This window comes from Physcomitrium patens, chromosome 14, assembly GCF_059467195.1.
Source record: "Physcomitrium patens ecotype Gransden chromosome 14, ASM5946719v1, whole genome shotgun sequence".
NCBI lineage: Eukaryota > Viridiplantae > Streptophyta > Bryopsida > Funariales > Funariaceae > Physcomitrium > Physcomitrium patens.
The window spans coordinates 12,906,425-12,929,639 of NC_143423.1; the positions used below are offsets into that span (position 1 = coordinate 12,906,425).

At 35.6% G+C, this 23,215-nt stretch overlaps 1 protein-coding gene across 2 annotated transcripts; it reads left to right on the forward strand.

Moving 5' to 3' along the window:
• The first annotated feature begins 17,507 nt into the window (after positions 1-17,507).
• LOC112291191 (uncharacterized) lies at positions 17,508-22,359 on the forward strand. 2 transcript variants are annotated; one of them, XM_073538569.2, is made up of 10 exons: positions 17,508-18,353; positions 18,662-18,851; positions 18,982-19,104; positions 19,264-19,710; positions 19,818-20,177; positions 20,338-20,487; positions 20,592-21,034; positions 21,140-21,239; positions 21,371-21,523; positions 21,665-22,359. In XM_073538569.2, the coding sequence occupies exons 1-10, from the start codon at positions 18,235-18,237 to the stop codon at positions 22,112-22,114; spliced, it is 2,535 nt and encodes an 844-aa protein (XP_073394670.1). In that variant the 5' UTR covers positions 17,508-18,234; the 3' UTR covers positions 22,115-22,359. The 2 variants fall into 2 exon arrangements, with proteins under 2 accessions (XP_073394670.1, XP_073394671.1); XM_073538570.2 differs by having other exon boundaries at positions 19,830-20,177.
• The last annotated feature ends 856 nt before the right edge of the window (positions 22,360-23,215 follow it).

The window sequence follows — 23,215 nt, forward strand, 5'->3', positions numbered from 1 at the left end:
TTAACACTAACAACTCAAGAATAGAAGAGTTCATATAACAACTTACAACAGCCTTACAAGAAGCACAGCATCACCTCCACATCACACAAAATTGATATTAATAGTATACAAATAACCAACGACAGAACAAGATGTTTTGGAAAGATGATCATGTATTACTCTCCAATGCTAACTTGCTACTTACTACATCAAATCAAATCTATAAACTGGCACTTCAGTGGCTTGGACCTTTTCACATTTCTGCAATAATTTCTAATGTCACATATTGTTTTAAGCTTCTACTACATATTTGAGTTTATGCAGTCTTCCATATTTTGCAATTAAGGGAATTTTATACCGAACCAAAGCACTTTTTGGATTGATACCAATTACTACTACTACTAGTTATAGTTGATGACCAATAAGAATATAAAATGGGAAGTATTTTGGAGCATTGCTACCTTCATCGTCACAATAGACATCTACAATTTTAATACGAAGTTCTTTAAAAAGATTATCCTATCCATGATGCAAAGTAATAACCTACATAGAACCTCAGTCATTATTAAGAGACAATTTGGAGATACTATTGGGAGCAAAATAATGACGTTCCGTATTAGTAGAAGAAAATTAATTATAACAAGGCATAAATAAGATATTTCTAGTGATGATACATAAAGATAGATAATTGAAACCATATTTGAGAAGTTATAAAAGTTTTTAGAATTGGAGCTAGATTATTGGACTATATAGGATCCATTATAGAATATTCTAGGAAGAATTTAGGACAATTATCTAGGTAGAATTTATCATAGAACCTTCTAAAAAAAGCTTAAAAGGATTATTTGAATGGAATCTACCATAAAATCTTTTAGAAAGAATTTAAGATAGTTATCTAAGTGGGATCTATCATTTAGGAACATTCTAGAAAGTCTAAGGTGGTAGAATAAAATATAAATAGAACTGGCTAAGGCCATTGGTGGTATCTGGTCAAATATGATTTTAGACCTTTTTTCTTAGTAAAATTTGATTTTCATCTTTTTGTTCAGTTTTGTTCAGTTTTGTTCAGTTTTGTTTTATTTCCATTTGCTTATTTTTGTCTTTCTTGTACTATTCTATTTAATTCTATTCAATTTTATTCTAGTCTATTTTATCCTACTTTGTGATGAAATTTTATATTGTTGTAGATTAAAAGGGTCTTAGAATCTTCAAATAGACTAGTCATGTTTCACTTAACTTTATTAGATTCAAAAGTCTTTGTCTATTTAATAGACAAAGTCTTTGTTAAAAAATTAGAAACATCTTTAATTAAGATTATCAAACTTGTATATATAGAAATTATAGATAGTTGTTGTCTCTTAGAGATGTTACATATAAAACTGTTCTTTTGAATGTAGCAACTAATGGTATTAATAATTTAGGAATATTTAATTTGATTAGATCTCCTTCTAATCTAATTATTTTAGAATTATTATAGCTAAAAAAGTATAACCTTCAAATAAACTAGATTTCTTACAACCTTAATTTATTTTTTAAATTTAGCCTAAGATTTTGTTAAGTAAGTAAAAACCCAGAAGACTAATATTTATAGGTGTGATAGCTTTCATGCATGCTATAAAAGTAAGGTCAATTTTTGTTATATATGCCACACCTATTGTTGATAGAAAAAATATTTCAAGTAGCATTTTAAGCTAAAATCAAGATTATCAAGATATTTCTAAAAATATATATACAAATATTCGTCCAAAGTATTGTTCCTATGATTGTTTTAATGATCTTGAAGAAAGAAATCAATCACCATTTGGACCAATTTATAGCCTATAGCATATAAAATGAATTGGTTGCATTTAAAGAGTATATTAATGAAAATTTGGCTAAAAACTTCATATGTCATTTTAAATCTCTAGATAAGGTTGCTATCTTATTTGTAAAGAAAAAAGATAAATCTATATGGATGTGTATAAACTATCAAGGACTCAAGAAGATCACCATCAAAAATAGGTATCTTCTACTTTTGATAGTAGGACTTTTTAATCAACTAAATCAAGTAAAGATCTATAGAAAAATAGATCTATAAAAAACATATAATCTGATATGCATTAAAGAATAAAATGAATAAAAAAATATATTTTGAATCAAGTATTGATATATTAAATATAATATCATGCCTTTTAGACTCAAGAATGCACCAACTACTTTTTAACATCTAATGAATGATGTATTTTGTGAGTTTTTTGATGATTTTATCATCTATTATTTAGACAAAATCTTAATCTATTCTAAAAACACAAAAAGTAGAAAGTTCATATTTATCATGTATTATAAAATCTAAGAGATATAGAATTATGTATAAAGATGGAAAAGTGTATATTTTATATTGCTTAAGTTGACTTCTTAGAATACACGATTTCAAATAATGGTCTTATGATAGATTTTAAGAGGGTCCAGACTATTATGGATTGGAAGATCTCAAAAATAATTAAAGATGTCCAATATTTTTTAGAATTTATTAAATATTATTAGATCTTCATTGAGAAATTTTTTCAAATTGAAATTCATCTTATATATCTAACATGTGAAGACAAAATTAAGTGGAATAAAGAAATTGAAGTATTTTTTGAAGCCTTTGAAGACAACATTTATTTTTGAACCAATCTTGTATTGGATCAATTTTTTCAAGATATTCTTCATAAAAATAAATCTATCAGATTTTTCTATGGATACAATTTTGCCACAAATAGGATTAGATAACAAGTTCCACTTGGTAGTTTTTCATTCTAAGAAATTATTTATCAATGAAGATTAACTACAAGATCCACAACAAAAAAAACTTCTTACAATTATAGATTCATTTTAAGAATGATGTTATTATATAGAAGGCACTTTGAATCTAATCATCATATAAATGAATCAAAAGAACCTTGAATACCTCATGTCAACATATTTTGAATTTTCATCAAGCCCATTGGATCATGTCTTTATCAAGATTTGATTTTTAGATTACTTATCAATCCAAAAAATAATAAAGTTTATCAAACTTCTTTTCTAAAAGTTCTTATCTTGCTCTAAAGTAAGGAGATGTAGCTTTTGATTAAGAAAGAATAATTTTCTTAAAGCTAGAACATTTTCATCTTTAAAAAATGAAAGCAACATTGATTGTTGATTCAAACTTTTTCAAATAAGTTTAATCAAATATGTCCTTTGATCTTCTTATTCATGATATTAAGAATATTTTTTTTAAATCTCATTAAACTTTTAATTTTAAGTTAAAAAATATTTGATTATTTTAAGAACAATTATATATTTTAGAAGATAAAGTATGATTATATATTTTTTAAGCTTATTACAACTTTCCAACAATCAAAATTTTTTGATATAACAAGACTTTGGAGCTAATATCTAATGATTTTTGGTGGCCTTAAATGTAGAAGGCAGTTAAAAACTTTGCACAATCATGTGACATTTTTTCAAGATCAAAAACTCTTTTTTACAGATCTTTTGGACTTCTTCAGCCATTACTTATTCTGGAACAACTATGGTTTTTTATTTTTATGGATTTTATCATGGATTTTTTAGTCTTAGATTTGTATGATTCTATATTTGTGATAGTAGGTTGTTTTAACAAAATGGCACATTTTATATCATGTACAAAATCTATTATAGGTGAAAAAATAACTAAGTTTTTACTTGATAACATCTACTACTATTTTAGATTATCCAAAGATATTATACTACATAAAGAGACTCAATTTATATCAAGATTTTGAAAAATCCTTTTTAAGATTCTAAAAGTAATATAAATCTATCTTTGTCTTTTTATTGTCAAATAATTAGACAAACAATATATATATAAATCAAATTTTGGAGTAGTATTTAAGGTATACCATCAATTAATAATAAGATGATTAAAAAACTCTTTTTTTATTAATAAAGTTTAGTTATAATAATATGATATATTATTCTATACAAAAAACATATTTTTTTATTAATTATGGTTACCATCTAGGATTTGATGCTTTTGACTTCTCAAAAATTGATAATTTTGTGTCAAAAGATTTGACAAATTTTTTATTTGAACTATAAACTACAATGAAGGCATAATTAAAGGAAACTTAAGAATGACAAAAAACCAATGTGAATGCCTATTTTAAAGAATAACCTAAATTCTAAGTTGGTAATAAGGTATAATTATTTTTTCACAATATCAAAATTAGCCGCTCTTATAAAAAATTGTATTATTATAGGTTTCGACTATTACCTATTTGTGAACAAGCCAATCTTATTGCTTATTGTTTACATCTACTAGAGTCTATGAAGAACCATTTTATATTTTATATACCTCTTTTTAAACCATATTAAATAATTAATATCTCAAGAAAAATTCAAATACCACCTCATCCTATAGAAGTGGATAATAATTAAGAATTCAAGGTAGAAGAAGTCTTAGATTCAAAATGGCACCAAAATAGGTTGAAATATCTTGTTCATTGATACAGATGTAATATTTGTATATGTATATAGGAGTCAACAAAGAATCTTGTAAGTATATCAAAGAAGGTTGAGGTTTTTCATTAACGACATCTATCAAAATCAAAATAAAGAATAAAAAATCTTTGTTTTAAAAAAAAAAAAAAAAAAACTAAAAAAACTAAAAAAACTAAAAAAAAATAGCATTCTACCTTCTATTCTTATTTCTAACTTCTATGTATTTGTAGCTTTAAATAAATAGAAAGCTAATAACCAACAAATTTAACTCAAAAAATATTAATTTTGACTTATCAAATGAGATATTACAATTTTTATAACCTTCATGACGACTTAATTGACATAAAAATTTTCAAGATTGATATATTTTTCCTTGAATAGATGGCAAGATACAACAAGTTTGATATCACAACCTTAAAAGAGACTCCTAATGTTTGGTGATTTTAATAGAAGTAAGAAATTTTTTTGATAATATTTCAAATGTTTTATTTGAAAGAAGTTATAAAGGCCTTGTAGAATAGGTAAATAAACTTTGTGGTAAGTTACTGGTTGGTTATTGACAACCTTGAGAATTAGACTTATGGTTAGGCAGTTTAGTTGGTAATAGTATATTGTTAGTAGAATAAATGGTTAAGAATTCAAAGGATCATAACCTTTGGAATCCGCTGGCCGACGGATCATTTTTTTGGTAGGATAAATAGGTTGAGAAAAGTAAGCCAAGAGCCAGACTGTGAGATTTGTAAGCCGAGGTAAGCTTGGTGCTACCTCTTTATTTTCTTTGCTTTTATTATTTACTTATGAAGAATTGTGATTGAGAGAAGTATTGTTGAATTGATAGTCATAGAATGGATTATGTATTGAATCAAGACGGAAGTAGTAAGCCTTGGTGTTTTATAGTTTGATAATTGATTTCAGATAGCCAGAGTATAGTCAATTGTGACACTAATAGACCCAATTCATATAACCAGTCTTTTCCCATGTTCAAACCCACCTCTATTAGTTCAATTGCTTTGGTATATCGAAGCTTGAATGCATCGAGAACAACATTTTGGCGCCACTGTCGGGGAAATGATAACGATATGAAATGTTAGAAATTGATTGTATGAGAAAAATGAAAGATTATGAGTAATAATCTTGAAGGAGAGGATTATCAAAGTATTAATCGACAAGCGAAAGAAAGATAAGAGCGATTACACATAAGAAATATTCTATAGGAACAACAAAAAGGAATTGTAAGTCTAAGAAAAACCAAAGGAAGAAAAATTTAGATTCAAATAGTAAGGAGACTAGTGATAACACCAATGGCCGCAGGAGTGCCAAAAGTACCAATTGCAATACAAATGGGAGCAGTAGGAGACCAAACTACAAATGTGGCACCATTACCTACTTTTAATGATTGGCCGGGCTCTGATCCCGATTACCATGTATCTCAATTTTTGACAGTCTATGTAGCTAATAATGGTAGAACTGAAGACATTTGATTGAGATGGTTGCTAGCAACTTTAAAAGATATAGCTTTTGAATGGTATATTCGGCAACCAATGGATAGATTTTTCAATTGGAAGGCCTTGAGGAATGCCTTCCTAATCCATTTTAGACCAATTAGATTTGAAGATTGGCTTCGAGAAAGTTTTATGAATAGCAAGATGTTTGCGGAGGGATCTGTAGAGTCCTATTATGGCCTGATCACGGATATACTTCGTAAATGGTCAAATAATCAAATGCTTGATGCATTTATATTGTCGATATTAATCAATGGTTTGCATCCACTAGAATTGAAAATGTTTGTAAAAGAGGCTCGACCAGCTATGGTAGAGGCAGCGTTAATACGAGCAAAGGTATAGGAAGAATGTCATTATGACCAATTGTTAACAGTGGGAGCCACGATGATTCCAAGTTCAGGAAGCCAACAAATACAACTGGAAAATGTGTCGATGGATAATTATCCACAAATGGCTGCCTCCAATGTGAAGAATGTTATGTTGCAAAAACTAATTAATGCTACACCACTCCAAGCAATAGCGCCAATAACGATGACACCTTATTTTACATCGCCAATCTATCAACAATCGGAGTTGTTCACAAATACGATTATTAAAGATCCAAATAAAGCCTTGTTATTAAATCTAACAAAGAAAATGGAAGAATTGGTCGTGAATTTGGCTAAAGACAAGGAGAAACAACATAAGCCTTGTAATACGAGATCTGATGTATGGTATAATAATTGTAAGGAACAAGGTCATTTTGATACGGAATGTCCATCACCCAGAAAAACGGGTGTTCAATGTATATTTTATGGAGGAAAGCACCCTACCCAAAATTACTGGCATTTACAAAGGCAACAACAATTCAATAATTAGACCATGATTCCATCGACTCAATGGGAAGTGAATCAAGTTCAAATGGAAAATATGTATGGATGGAATAGAAATCGATCTAATCAATAAAATTGAGTATTTAATAACTTTTAAAATTCCAATTTTAATCAAGGGTCTGCATCAAATCCCAGAACTATGGAAAAGAGCAGTAGAGATATCAACAATATGTTCTACTGACATCATCGAATCAAGTACCTTCTGTACCAATGGGACAACCAAGATCATCTTCTAACCCTACATGGAACAAGCTTAGTAGGTATATATCTGTAGAGACACCTAATATGCCAGATGGAGGTACAAGAAGACTACTTCGTTGTTTCCATTACAGACAGATTAGTCATTATGCCAGTGAATGTCCCAATCCTGGAGCTAGTGATGATTATGTGCCAATATGTGCGAATTGCAAGCAGTCAAGACATACTTATCAGTAATGTAATGCTCCGTTCAATTTGAATAATCGAGATCAATAGATCCAAAGCCAAGGAACAATGGATGAGATAAATCAAGATCCTCAAGATTCACCAATTCATATGGTAGAAGTAGTCCAAGCTGTCCATACAAGAAATTAGCAAAAAAAGAAAGAACCAATTCAATATTTGGGTGATCCTAAAGCGAAGGGCCAATTGGATCCAATTACAGAGACATCCAATCCAAGTCCTGTCATAGGCCCCTTACTCAGTATAAGATCTGAATCGGTTGTGCACCCTAATGAAGTACCAATTACGGAGGCTTCGGTTTTGTGTCGAGCTATTCCATCCTCTACACAGTTTCGGAAAACGTCCTTTCCATTGAAAGATCTTCTAAGAGGCATGAATTCCAAGGAACCAATATCAGTCCAATTGGAAGAACAATCTTACTCATTGAAAGAAACGATTTTACAAGCTCCATCAAATTCAGTTCCAATAGCTTTATCAATTTCCAATATAGAGAAAATCAATTTACTTGCGTCGATATCTAGGAATGGGAAGAAGAAACGGACATTGAGAATTACCACTAATACAGAACCATATGATATTCTAAAAGATTTGGGCACCATAAAACCCATGATTTTAATGAAGCAACTATTGGCGATAGCACCTAAGTGCCGAACTATCTTAAATTTCTCATTAATTTGTCGCAAATCTCAAAATAAAGAAATCTGAGAAGTAAGTTTGAATCCCGATCCAGGTGCACCAACGATTGATGTCTCAATTGATGGAATATTACTATTGGGAGTGCAAATAGACGAAGGATCTAGTGTAAATCTTATGAATGTTGCTACAATAGATGAGTTGGGTTTGGATCACTTATTACTTACTACAGTAGTTTTGAGAATAGCTAACTCTAGTCGAGTTAAACCAATGGATATTTTACAAAGTATTGATATAGTAATTACGGGGATTACCTACAAAATTGATTATATTATTTTCTAATTACGAAGCTCTATATTGTCATACCCAATTTTATTGGGACGACCGTGGTTGTATCAAGCTAAAACACGAAATGATTGAGGTCGTGGTACATTGACAATTGAGAAAGGTAATGATAAAATTGTGCTTCAAATGTACCTTGTCCAATATTATAGAAAAACTCAAGTTGTCAGTTCATAATTCATGTCAAATTGTGAAGATGAGTCTACAGAAGAAGAAATTGGTGCACTTGACCCAATTTATGCTAATACAAGGTAAGTTGTCGAGTATATTAGAATAAACTACCAGTGTAGGGGACCAGGAAAGTACTTAGTTCCTCTAGATATTATTGACGATTCTGATCATATGATTGCATATTGGATGAATAGATAGGATGTTAATCACGTTAGTGCTATGGAACTGGAGTTGGAAAGTTCTAATGTGTTGGATTTTATGAAAGATTTTGGAATTGAGTAGAACATCAGTCTAGGGACTCCTGAAATTTTATGATGTCAACCAATTAATTTAGGTACAAGAGAGGCTCTCCAAATCATTCAAATTTATGATGGTATAAAAGAAAAGGAGAAAGAAATTTGGATGGATTACTTTTTATGACATAAAATCACTTTTGCATGGTCATATGTAGATTTGAAAGAAATTCCAGCTGAAGTTTGTGAGCATTGAATTATATTGGAGGAGAATGCTACATGAGTATGCCAAAGACAACATCGACTTAATCTAAAATACTCACTTATAGTAAAAGAAGAACTAGATAAATTCTTGGAGGTTGGATTCATCTATCCAGTTCTTTTCAGTGTATGGGTTTCACTAATAGTTATGGTACCAAAAAAAAATAAAAAAGTTTGCATCTGTCAAGATTTTTGAAAATTAAATGCGGCTACTAAGAAGGATTATTTTCCTTTACCATTTATGGATAGTATATTGGATGTTGTCATTGTTCATGAATGTTATTCATTTTTTGATGGATTCTCTGGTTATAATCAAGTTAAGATTGCAAAAGAAGACCAGTTAAAAACTACTTTTACTACGGATTGGGGGACCTTTACCTATAAGGTTATGCCGTTTGGGCTTTGTAATGCACCAACTACATTTCAAAGGATAATGACACAAGCATTCTAGGATTATCTACAAATTTTAATGGAAATATTTTTAGATGATTTTTACACATTTAGTACGAGAGTCAGGCATTTAGAGTGTTTTGATCAATATTTGAATCAATGTGCCAAATATGGAATTTCTTTAAATTCAGAAAAGTACCAATTTGGTGTGCCTTCTGGTAAACTATTGGGTCATATAGTTTCGATGGCAGGCATTGTTATAGATGTGGATAAAATAAAAATTATAATAGAATTAAAGTGACCAGATACTGTTATGGGTGTTCAAGCATTTGTTGGCCATGTTAGTTATTATCGGCGATTTATCTATCTATTTGTAGTTATATGTCTTTCCTTGACAAGTTTCTTGAAGAAACTACTAACCGATGGGACCAATCCATTTTGGACAAAAGAATGTACAATTGCATTCGAAACATTGAAACAAAAATTGGTTTCAGTACCAATATTGATAGCACCTTGTTGGACAAAACCATTCCAAGTTTATGTGGATGCACCTAATGTCGCGATTGGTTCTGTGTAAAGCTAAAAAGATGATTGGGATTTTGATCACCCTATTTATTATGTGAGTCGTCAATTGGTAGTAGCTGAAAGAAATTATACAACAACCGAATGAGAAGCATTGGAGATGATTTATTCCATATAAAAGTTTCGACATTATCTTCTTGGTTATAAATTTTTTTTCCATGTCGACCATGATGCTTTAAAATATATGATTAATAAGCCTCAATTGAGTAGTGGTATTACATGATGGGTTCTACTCTTGCAAGAATTTGACTTTACTATTTAGATAAGACCATAAAAATGACATTTCAATGTGGACCATTTATCTCGGTTATCCAATATATTAGATAATGAACCCATTAACGATGCACTACCCGTTGCAGAACTGTTTGCGGTAGATATAATTACTCCGGAGTATAGTGAAATAATTCAATAGTTGACATTTGAAACCTTCCCACCCAATTTTAATGAAAAGCTTAAACGTTGCTTAATATTAAAATGTGTACCTTATACGATGATTGGTGAACCTTATATAAACAAGGCAAGGATGGAGTTTTGCAATGCTATATTTATCAGATTGAAGTACATACTATATTAGAAGGTTGCCACTTGGACAGTTGTGGTGGACATTTTATGGGGGACAGCATGGCTCGTAAAGCTTTACAAACTAGTTATTGCTGGTCAATAATGTTGGCAGATGCCCACCAATTCGTCTGTCATTGTGATCCATGTCAGAGAACGGGTCGACCTACTGCAATTTCAGCAATGCTATTGGTATCAATTCTAGCTCAAGTGCCTTTTAAAAAATGGAGAATTGATTTTGTAGGACCAATTGCACCAGCCTTGAGAAATGGACAAAAACAATATATACTAGTAGCAACGGATTACATAACAAAATGGACTGAAGCCATAGCTACAAAAATCGATAGTACAAGTATAGTAGTAACTTTTTTGTATGAAAATATTATTACACGGTTCGGTTGTCCACGAGAATTGGTTAGTCATCGAGGAACTCATTTTATAAATAGTAAAATCGAAGCACTCACAGCTAAATACGAGATAAAATATCAAAAGAATACACCGTATCACCCTAGAGCCAATGGACAAATGGAAAAGACTAATGGAATTTTATGTAAAATCTTAACAAAAATAATTTCAGGAGTAGAAACAGATTGGGACACTAAGTTGTTCACAGCTTTATGGGCATACCATAATGCATATAAAGTTACTACCAATGCTACCCCTTTCCAATTGATTTATGGCCAGAAAGCAATATTACCTATTGAATTGGAAGTCCAAAGTTTACAAATTGCTATAGATATTAGATTGAGAGATCAGGATTCATTACAACACTGTTTAGAAGAATTGGAAAAATTAGATGAAACTAGAGCCAATGTATTAATGATAATGGAAACTACACAAAAATGAAGGAAGACTTATTATGATAGTAAGCTTAGACCAAAGGCTTTTATACCAACTGATTTGGTACTTCTTTATGATAGTCGATTTAAAAAAATTTCAAGAAAATTTCAAGTTCGATGGCATGGGCCATATCAAGTTATTGAAGGATTTCCAAATGGTTCAGTACAATTGAAAGATTTTATGGATACTAAATTTATGACATGGATCAATGGCAATCGGCTTAAATTTTATTATACATAAACCCGGGACGAGTTTTCTGTTACAAAAGGAAGAGTCAATCTAATTGATTGGACCATAGTAAGAAGTAAGAGGGGGGCTCTTGACAAGCATCATATTTTCTTTTGTGGTTAAGGAGAAGATGGCGAACATGGTATGTGAGAAAGTAAGAATGGAGACCGATTGGAAGGAACGGCAAAAGTAGCTGCAAGTAGAAGTTGCGATGTTACAGATTAAACTAGCCACATTAGCGAAGGAGGCCAATAATTTAGTGTGGACTAATACGCCAATTTCAATGATAACACCTTCGGAGATACCTTTGAAATCGACAGAAGAATGACAAAAGATGTTGGAAGAGCGTGACAACCAAATTGCTTGACGTGAGTCTTAGTTACGGGAATTGGATTTGTTCAATGAAGATTTGATGGCACGTTTGGATGGAGAATCCTTGAATACTGAGGCAGACGACAAAGATGTAGCAGAGGAGAAGGTCACTAATTCAAAGGGTGGTAAGCCAACGCCATTAACTGAAGAAGTCAATGCTGCTATGTCTTTATAAGTTGAGGCTAAATAATATTTACGAGGATGCTGCATAATTAGGAGTGGGACTATGTAGAATAGGTAAATAAATTTTGTGATAAGTTACTGGTTGGTTATTGACAACCTTGAGAATTAGACTTATGATTAGGCAGTTTAATTGGTAATAGTAGGTTATTAGTAGAATAAATGGTTAAGAATTCAAATGGTCATAACCTTTGGAATTCACGGGCCGACGAATCATCTTTTTAGTAGGATAAATAGGTTGAGAAAAGTAAGCCGAGAGCCAGACTGTGAGAGTCGTAAGCCGGGATAAGATTGGTGCTACCTCTTTGTTTTCTTTGTTTTTATTATTTACTTATGAAGAATTGTGATTGAGAGAAGTATTGTTGAATTGATAGTCATAGAATGGATTATGTATTGAATCAAGATGGAAGTAGTAAGCTTTGGTATTTTGTAATTTGATAATTGATTTCAGATAGCCAGAGTACAGTCAATTGTGACACTAACAGATCCAATTCATATAACTAGTCTTTCCCCGTGTTCGAATCCACCTCTATTAATTCAATTGCTTTGGTATATTGAAGCTTGAATGCAACAAGAAAAACAGGTGTCAAGAATAAAGAGAATAAATATTAGAATATGTGACAAATACAATTTGTTACATCTTAGATTTTTTTCAACATATGATTATTATTCCTTATAAAACTCGTCTTTAGAAAAAAAAATAATATCATAGACATACATATTTATTTTAATAATTACTTATATAATTATATAGAAATAGATAAAAGTAAATTGATTTTATAACATGTTTTGAAAAAGCTTTCTAGAAGCTTCATATTCATGGCTTTAATTTTATATATATTTGCAATTGGTTGGTAGGTTAAAAAAACTTGATCAACTAATTAGCCACATGTCACATGTATTGATAGCTTGTGGAATAAGTTAACTACGTGGTGTATATATAAAAAACTTGCCTTATAAGTTAAGACATGTATCTTACAAAGTCAATACTTATTAAAGGTCATATAGAACATTACTATATAACTTCCAATTAGATAGTATATATAAATGTAAGAATAAAGCCTTCTTCATTCTTTTCAATGTATTTTTAGTCTTTAGTCTACTTTTAAGACTTTGTAATCTCTATGTCTTTGGAAACAGCTATTCTAGTTCAATATATTACTATCTTTAAGTATATTTCTAATCTTTTCAAGAGATATGAGAGTGTATTGAATTTTCTTTCTTTTTGATTCATGTCTTTGATAAGAGATCAATACAAATGCCTATTTTAAGGAATAATCTCAAGTTAACATGAATAATAAGGTATGGATATTTTATTATAATATGAAGACTATTTATCTTTTTGATAAGTTGGATTATTGAAGGTTTGGACCTTTTTCTATTTGTGAACAAATCAATCCAATTACTTATCAATTATAGCTATTGAAGTCAATGAAGATGCATCTCATATTTCATATATTTCTTTTTTAGCCATATAAGACAATAAATATCCCAAGAAGAAGAAAAATATCCTTGCCTTCTATAGAAGTAGATAATTATCAAGAATTCAAGGTAGAAGAAATCTTAGATTCAAGGTAGTACAAAAATAAATTGGATTATCTTATTTATTGGCATAAAAATAATATTAGTGAATGCACAAGAAAGCCAATAATGAATCTTGCAAATATTGTAGAGAAGATTAAAAAAAATTGTCAATGACATTTATTAGAACCAAGATGAAGAATTATGCAATTTCTTGCTATAAAAAAAAAAGATGCTTAATGAAGATTACATCCTATATTTTATCCTTTATTATAATTTTTTTGTACTTTAATAATGCCAGTAAGATAAAAACAAAAAATCTATAATAAATAGATTTAATTCAAGAACTATCATTTGCTGACTTACCAAATGAGATATTACAATTGTTACAACCTTCAAAATGATGTAATTGAGATAAATACCTTCAAGAATAAGATGTTGTTTCTTGAATAGATGGCAAGATACAATGCATTTGGTATCACAACCTTAGAAGAGACTTTTAATGTTTGATGATTTTATTAGAAGTAGAAACGACACTTGATGGTGTAATCAATGTTTTATTTCAAAGAAGTTATGAAGGCCTCAAAAATGATTAAATAATAAGGTTAGTTTTTCACCATAGAATGGGACATTATTGGTGGTTGAGAAGATCTATTAACTACCTTCAAAGGGAACAACAATCAAAATATGTGGCAAATATAATTTGTTGTATTATAGACTTCATCAATATGTGATCATCGCTTTTTGTAAAACTTGTCCCTAGAAAAAGAAGTAATATCATGGACACATTTATTTTAATATTTATTTAGATAATATGAATAAATAGAAATAAATAGAAATAAATTAATTTGATAATAACTTATGGAAAAGCTTTCTAGAAGCTTTATAGATGCATTTTCATCTTTATACATATTTAAAGGTGATTAGTAGGTTAAAAATTTAACCAACAAGTTAGCCACGTGTCGCATATGTCAATAGGTTGTAAAATAAGCTAATTATGTGGTACATATAGGAAACTTATGTTATAAGTTAGATAAGTATCTTACAAATTGGGTACTTATTGGAAGTCATATAGAATGTCGCTACATAGCTTTTAGGTAGATACTATATATAGAGGCAAGAATAAAGCCTTCTTCACTTTTATCAACTCTTTTTTTGCTTCAAATCCAATTTCAAGAGTCTCTAGCTTTGTAGTCTTTTGCAATAGTCATTCTAGTTTCTTATTAAATATATTTACTTTCTTATTTTTACTTTGTTATCTCTCTTTGATTTATTTCTCAATTATTCATATAACTTTTTTGAGTTCTTTTCCTTAATACCTTCTGAAAGGTTAAAGAAGTTATGGCAGACAAGGTAAAATTTTGATTCATTTGAGTTTTATGTATTCTTTTACATAGCATAAGATTGTCTTAAATTCCAAATTTAGTGCATGGAAGTGCCAATTTCCTAGTTACAATATTCTAAAATTTTTGACATAGAAACAACTCTGCTTTTGATTATTGTAACTGACTATTTTAAAAGAGTGCAATCAAATCTCAATAGCCACCTTAAATCTTTCTTTGTTTCTTTTTTTAAGAAAAAAATGCTTAAAAATAATTATGAATATTTAAACTTATATATTAGAATATAATTTCTTTTTTATAATGTGGTATAGTTAAACTTAGAAGATTATATTTTAACACGTTATTTATAAGTTTTAATGTAACAAAGACAAAGTTTTATTGACATTGTAAGGCTAAGGGAAGTATATCATTATTTCAATTTTGTACAAATTTTTCACTACTAAGCCTTTGCAATGATGAAGATCATGTTAAATGATCTTTGGGTCCTCACCCAAAATATGGACAATTTTCATCTATTTTGAAGGTTGTAAATTAGTCTTAATCTTATATAAGCTTATGGGGTTAAAATAGCTGAGTAGATAATCTTAGTTCAAATTTAAGAAATGTGTAGATTCCACTACTACTACATTGATTGAATCTTTATTATTTTTTTGAAAAATAATTTTTTTGAGTGAGTTGAATGTAGAGAAAACTCTAAGATTGTTTATAAAATGAATACTCCTAAAAGAGTCTTTTCACAATGCATTCCCATTCAAATAATAGTAAGTAGAAAGGAATTATTCTCAACATCATGTAGATATTCACATCTTCATCCTTCACCTCATACTCAAAATACTTGCCTTCCTTTACGTGATGATCTCCACATGAAATGTATGTATATAGAGATATGAACGGACAAAGGATCAATCATCCACACCCAACAAGTCGAGAAGTGAAAAATTACTTTTTAGCTTTTAGGGATCGACGTGGTCGTCATCGTCGCGACGAGACAAGGAGAGAGAGAGCGAGATGGCGATGGCGATCGAGGTGGTTTTGGCCAGACGCGGGGGCGTGGGGAACGCATGCAACCAAGAGGAGGGGCAGGGAGCAAGCTATCGAACGAGCTACTCCGATTGCCAGAGAGAGAGGCCAACGGCAATGCGCAGGAGTAGACTGAACCTTGACGACGCCAAACCACGAGGAGATCGGCGAGATCGGGTCCAAGCTCAAGTGGAGGCTGCACAGCATCGTTTTAGTGCCTGCTCCTTTGATGGCCCCTGCCCACTTCCCCTTTAATGTCCTTCGGTACAGTTGGGGCGTAGCACTAGTGGCCAAGCCAAGGGCCGGAGCTCTTTTCGATGCCCTGGTAGGTGACCGTCTTGGCTGCTGCGCCGGCTCTAAAAGCCGTCTCCCCCCCCCCCCCTCCCACTTTTCCTTTTAGTGTCATTTGTTGTACCGTTCCCTAGGTTGTCGAATTTTGCAACATACAGTGTTTCTTTGATACACAGTCCTTTCATCCTTCCTCAACCCTATCACACTCAGAATAGTTGCTGCAGCGGAGCGGTGTTGAGCAGAGAGTGTTCCGGTGGTCACGTCGCCCGTTGTTTTCCGTATCACCGATTCGTCCACGCAGGTGTTGTGCGCCTGACCTGCCTTGACTTCAGTAATTCATCGCCTAAAAGAAGATCTCGAAAAATGAAATTTCACCCGAAAGGCATTGCTAGAATAATTGCTCGCAAACCGTCCGTTCTATTTATACTACAAGGGAAAGGGGAAGATAAAAAAAATTAAATAAGCAGGAGGAAAAGAAAAAATAGGATTTTAGAAGAGGAAAATTGAAAAGGAAAAAGGTTAAAGAGAAATCAATAAAACTGCGGTTAAGGCTGCAACAGGCTATTTTCTGTTTATTTTTCGGTTGCTTGGCTTATTATAGGACGTAGTGTTTCCCCAAAATATCCAAGAGGAAAAATTCGAGAAGTTTTATTACATGCGAATACAACAAGAATAACAGAAAAATTGTGTACCAATATTGGCCGCCTTCAATGGCCAGTCTGCAGTCACAGTCGACAGTTCAGTTGAAGCAATCGGGCATCAACGCTGATTGATGAGCTTGCGACGGGCCACAACAAAAAAGACTATACGAAATTTTTCTATAACTTACAAATGGTGATTTGAGAGCAGTTGGTGTGCAGTGTGTACGAGTAGCAGAAGCTAGCTTATAGCCCGCCGCCGCTCGGGCCTTGAATGTGAAGCAGAAACGGCAACTGATTGACGCCAACTCCGATGAATCGAGTGTACCCAAAAGTTTACTGCCACCCAAATTCTGTTAAGATTGACTGCAACGCCCCCTCTCCCCCGTAATTAGTTACCCCCCGACGTCGAAATCCTCCATGCAGTTTATCTAATCTGTCAGAACCTCCATATCCGCGCCACCGCCAAACTCGGTCCTCGTATTTACATACCCTGCCATCCCCGTCTCCCGTCTATCTAAAGTACCTTACGGCGTGTCAGAGCCATACCAGAATGGCACGGCGAAAGATTGCCCCTCGCCTTTCCGGAATAAATGGCGCAACAGACTAAGATTGGAGAATGCTGGGAGTAGGCCACTTCGACTCGAATGCCGCGCTCTTACAATGGCGGGTCGATTCGCTCTGATCAATACTGCGTTCCGCACTGCAGAGACCAGAATTTGTCGATTTGGGGGCTAGTGGAAGTCCATGGAGCCATCGAGACTGGTGACAGGGTGTTGGGACTGTGTACTTTGGGTGCTGGTTTCCCTTCGTAAGATGGGGTATATGTGGAGGCCTAACGAGCACGTCCAGAAATGCTGTGATGGGCGGATCTTGCAGGTGACGTCGACGTGCCGCGTCGCTCTCCGACTTCATCGTTCCATGAAGACGGAAGGGGATTCCTCTCTCAACTGGTCTTGGGATAGGGCTAAGATTCCGGTGTAGAGAATCGCGAGAGGTGTTCGGGACTGGGTTTGCGGGGTGTGTCGGCGAGCTGGTCACATTCATCGAGGATCTGCTGTGGTCAGGCAGTAGAGTGAGCGGTGGTGGAGGTATTAGAATTAGAGTTGCGATCGGGTTGGGATCTCAGGACAATGCATGGTTGGAGCTCAGTGTATGGTTTGTGCTATCGCAGGCGAGCACCTCTTCCACATTCTAGTCTTGACTAGCACGTTCTCAAAGGATATCCTAGTGATGTTCACTGAAAAAGAACAACGAAAATTTTCGAAATTCGATTGTCTCGGGAAATTTAATGTGGCTCAACGGATGTCAGGGGGTTTCGGTGATTTTTGACAGAAACTGAAGCAGAAGTCATGAAAACGGCACTCGATTTGCTCCTACACGGTCGAGTACCCTCGAAATCTGTAGTTGCGTCAGTTCATCCTGCGGGTGATCTCTACAGCAGACCTGCAGGACTAGGGAAGTCTGCGGGGTATGTGAGATTTTGACCCTTGCTTTCACTCACACGAACTCAATGCCGTTAGCAACAGTGGCGCAGATGATTTGGGAGTCTTTCTGAGTATTCCCTGCTTATACAGGGAAGGGATCCGAACATGCACTGTACTGAATTACCTCCCTAGACCTTCTGATTCGAAAGAGGTTGATTGGGTCGTAGAGTTTGAACTTGTACGTGAATGTTCAGATCTTAGTGCGAGTGGAATTGTTTCCTGATTGTAGGCTTTCGGTTGTACGCACCTACGAGATGATTCTTCAACCGTGGGCTTGTGTTGGATTTGTTAGGCTTTCTTCCAAAGAGCAAGTACTGGAGGATAAAAAAAATGCTCTTACTCCGGCGGAACAGTGCCTTGTTCGGGAATACATGAATGGTGCACGATCTTCCGAAGAAGAAATTGGCGACGCGGCGCTGCGCAAGCTTGTCCATAGTCCCACCTTCATGAGATTCGTCCATCGACTCGAACTCGAAAATGAGGTAAGCGCCTCTCATTCCACCTTTAATCTACTATCCATCCACTTTCTTGGAGGTATCCTGGACCAATGTGATTTTTCTGATGATCACTGCAAGTGCGCATGTATGATTCAGTTTTGCTCTTGCAACACAGGTGGTCGAGTTGCACAAGCAGCTAGACAAAGAAGTTGAGCTTCACAGTGCCCTGGAGAGAGCACTTTCGAATTTGTCCAGCACCCAATTGCCCAATCCTGACTTGCACCACCTTCCCAGCAATGTAAGTTCCTCGACCTCCCTCTTAGTGTGGATGTGATTGCAAGTTCGGGACTACTCGCCCACTGCCCACCAGCGGTGTGATCAGATCCCTTAAGCTCGAGCCAAAGGAAGGTCCACGGACAAGCTATTGCTCATGATGATGTTCCTTTTCATTGTGTAGGTCCAGCAGTTGCTCACGGACATCGCAATGCTGGAGGTCGCAGTTCTGAGACTTGAAATGCAGGCGTCCGCACTTCAATCGGATCTGGCGCACGAGAGGACTGAGCGCGCAGTGGTGCACCAGACATTGAATTCCCCTTCCGACGTGCCTTCGCCAGTCGAAGATGCCAAATCACTACCTGCCTTATCGCTTGCACATCAACGATCCAGTTATGATTCCCCCCAATGTCCGGTCCCTTCGAAAGTGCCATCACGGTTTGTCACATGCAGTTCCCGATGCTCAAATTCTCCTGCACGTGCTACCCTGAAAGATCTCTTGCGTAAACCCTCTCAAGAATCCAGCCAGCAATTTCGCACTCCTCCTAAATCCCCGCGACAAGCTCTTCGGTTGTTGTGGAGCCCCCTCGACGGGCAGTCACAAATGTCCTTCTTACCCTTCTCGAAAAAGGTAGGCACGTCCGAACGTTCACGTTGGGCCTATGCTATGCAATCATGAATCTTCACCTCGCTGCATTCGTGATGAGTAAAAACATTTCTGATGGTTCTTTCACACAGGATCGATCACAGACAGCTAGTCCTTCCACAGCCGAGAAGAACCCGCGTACATCTCAAGACGAGGGTGCCAGTGCCCCGTCGTCTGAGTCTGCGTCATCCAATCCAACTTCTTCTGCATCGTTGTCTCCGTTCACACCAGGGGAAGAGCCGCAGAACACCACACCCGTCACTCCCACTGGCCAGCCAGATCACCCAGTTGTACGAAAGTCATTGAATCCTGTGAAGTTGTTCCCCTCCGCCAAGCGCCTCGCCTTCTGGAACTTCTCGTCCTTCTCCGAGGAACGATCTGTCAAGCCGGCGTTTGACACAGAGGCTGCTTCTGTTTCTCTGCCTCGCGACTGTCCCTCCAGAATTGACGAGGTAAGTCTAGCTCGTCGGGAAGCCTTACACTACTTCTGCGTGCACAGATTTCGTAGGAATCTGCTCCTCATGGAGTTCCTATTCCAACCGATTCGTGCCGATGTCCCCTGTCAGCATAACCGATCCGCTGCGTACCTGAACTACTGAGTGCTGAATACAGGTTCTCACCGACGACGTAAGAATCAGAAAACTACGGCGAATCTGGAGAATGAGGCTACCTGAACAATCGCAATCTCCTCGATCTCCTCTAGACAACGCGCCTACTGCAGCGTCCCCTCCCAGCATCTCGAACCAAAGCGATGCTTCGTTGGTGAGTGTCTTCACTCAAATAGCTTATGGCTAGCTATGAAGATTTATATCGGTGTTTACACCAGAGGGTGCATGGCTGATGGGGTGTGTGTGCTTCTCAAGCAGGAATCACCGCGGAGTTCCTGCAAGGAGTCTCCTCGTCAAAGCAAAGCAGAGAAACTAGAGATCATATCGTACGCAAACAGGCTGTCGGAGGAGATGGTGCGCTGCATGGCTAACATCTACTGCCACTTAGCAGGGCCCAGTTCCCAATCTCATGGATCCCAAGATTGGCCTGCCTCGTCCTGTCGCACCGACCGTCTCTCCCCCTCTTCATCCAACTCTTCCCAGTCCGATTCCTTCGTTCCATCAGGAGCCCGAAGTCCAAGCTTGGACACTGGACTTTTTGCGGAATTGATCGGATGCGACAGCACTCCGGATCCATACAAAGTCTCGGGGAAGCTTCCCTGGGCTGACATTGGGCCATACGCCAATGCTTACGAGGTGTTATGGCTGACCGTAGGGATGGACCAGCTTGAATGCGTCGCGCAGAGTCTTGGAAGATTCAGGTGAGTTCCTCGTCTTCTCAGAGAGCATCTGTAAGCCATCGCGATCGGAGGCTTTGCCCAACCCTAAATGAACCTATGCCCACTAAAAATTGGATTGTCGTGCAGAATACTGGTGGAACAATTATCTCAAGTCAACCCCTCGGCAATGACACACGAGCAGAAACTCGCGTTCTGGATCAATCTTTACAATGCCCTACTCATGCATGTAAGTTAACTAGCACTGCATCCACCCGGTTGCCTCTAGTTCGTTCCTGCGGTAGAGTTATTTTTCCCACGCAGTGTTGTCACACACTGACCGCAATTGTCTAATACGAGTCGTGTTCAAAATATGAGCAGGCTTTTCTCGCATACGGAATTCCCAGAAGCGATCTTAAGTTCTTCACCCTCATGCAGAAAGCAGCATACTGCGTCGGAGGCCATTGGTTCAATGCTGCCGCCATTGAGTGCCATCTTCTCAAGGCCAGGATTATGCTCCACCGACCGCAGTTTGTGAGTCCAAGTTTCCTTTGCTGTTAGTCCAACATAGTCGTACGGTATTCGAAGCAGTAATACTAATAGAGTGGGTGACTTCAAGCCAATCCTCAGAATGTATCCCTAACCCTGCGTTTTTGTGCGTCCAAATTGTCGCAGGCATTGATCATGGCACTTCACAGCAAAAAGCTAACCGAGGAACAAAGTGAGTATGGGATCGGCAAGCCTGATCCGAAAGTAAACTTCGCGCTGTCTTGCGGTGGCCACTCTTCCCCGATGGTGCGAATATATACAGCAGAGCACGTTCATGACCAGCTCGATTGCGCATTGCGAGACTACGCGCGTGCGACGGTGGGTCTGACATCTAAAGGCCGAGTCCTGCTACCCAAGCTCCTGTACAATTACGCTCGTGAGTTCGTCGAAGACGATGTGGTGCCCCAGTGGGTGACCCAGTTTCTTCCCGCGCCGCAGGCCGCGGCTGTATATGAGTGCACCCAACAACGCTATCGACGCCGAATCTTCAACAATCCTGCGACTTTTTCAGTTTCCCCTTTCAGCTTCGCATTTCGGTACCTGTTCCCGGAATCCTTCAGCTGCCCCGATGGCTGATTCTAATCTTTCATCTTCGACACATCCACCACTTCTTCACATTCCTTCGCCGATGTGCAGCAGCAACCATGAGATAGTTTATACATTGATTGTCCACGCCATTCATTGAAAGATGTGGACATTTTGCTACAAATCCCATCTCTTATAGAAAAGCAGTAAACTCACTATTGGCAAAACCAGCTCAGTTTGTACAGTCGACACAAATCAATTACAACACCACACAAGCAACATTTTCCTTTAAACAAGTCTCCGTCCCTTTGCTATTGTGCAGAACTGTTCGTTTGTCACATTTCTCACTTCATCCTCGACTATCAATGACACATTTCATTTCGATAGAGTGGACAGTCTTTCAACCACCGCTTCATCTATCTCATACTTTGCTTCCAGGTAAAAATCAACGAGAATGAAGCTCTACAGAGTGATGCGTATACAATTTCAAGAAACAGTTACAACGACGTTAAAATAAACTATTTTGAAGTCTCTCCATGCAACGAGAGAAAGATAATGCCCTACTGAAATCTGTACGATTTTGTGCGTGATGTAGCTGGTCCATGTATTGTTAGTTGCTTTTATCGATGTTGGCACTATTTAGGAAAACTTGTTTGCCAATCGTTTGGTAGGAAGAGTTTTGTTTGTGAATAGTTTGGAAAAATAGATCGTTTCTTTGTTGATCTGATGAAGAGAACTGACATACATACCCAGACGACCATTGACGTCAACACTTCTACATATTAAATTGAAAATTTGATCTCAAATTAATGCAACATCTCGAATAATTCTGAAATTACACCATTAGTTATTGTGATCAAAGTAAGATATTGTAATCTTAAGTGTCTCAGCATAGCTACAAAGGTTCTCTGACTTCATTACTAAGCACAATTTTTTTATTCCAACCAACATGCACCAATCAATTTAAAATTGTTAAGGTAGATAATTATATGCTGATCTTATTACTTTCTCAAACTTAAAACGAGTACCTACTTAGAAGATTGTAAGGGTTACCCTTGTGAAGATCAATTTTCTAAGTATGATCTTAATACTCACTGTTAGTTGTAGGTTGTTGAAATAAGTAAATTATATATTAAAAATAAACTTCATTGT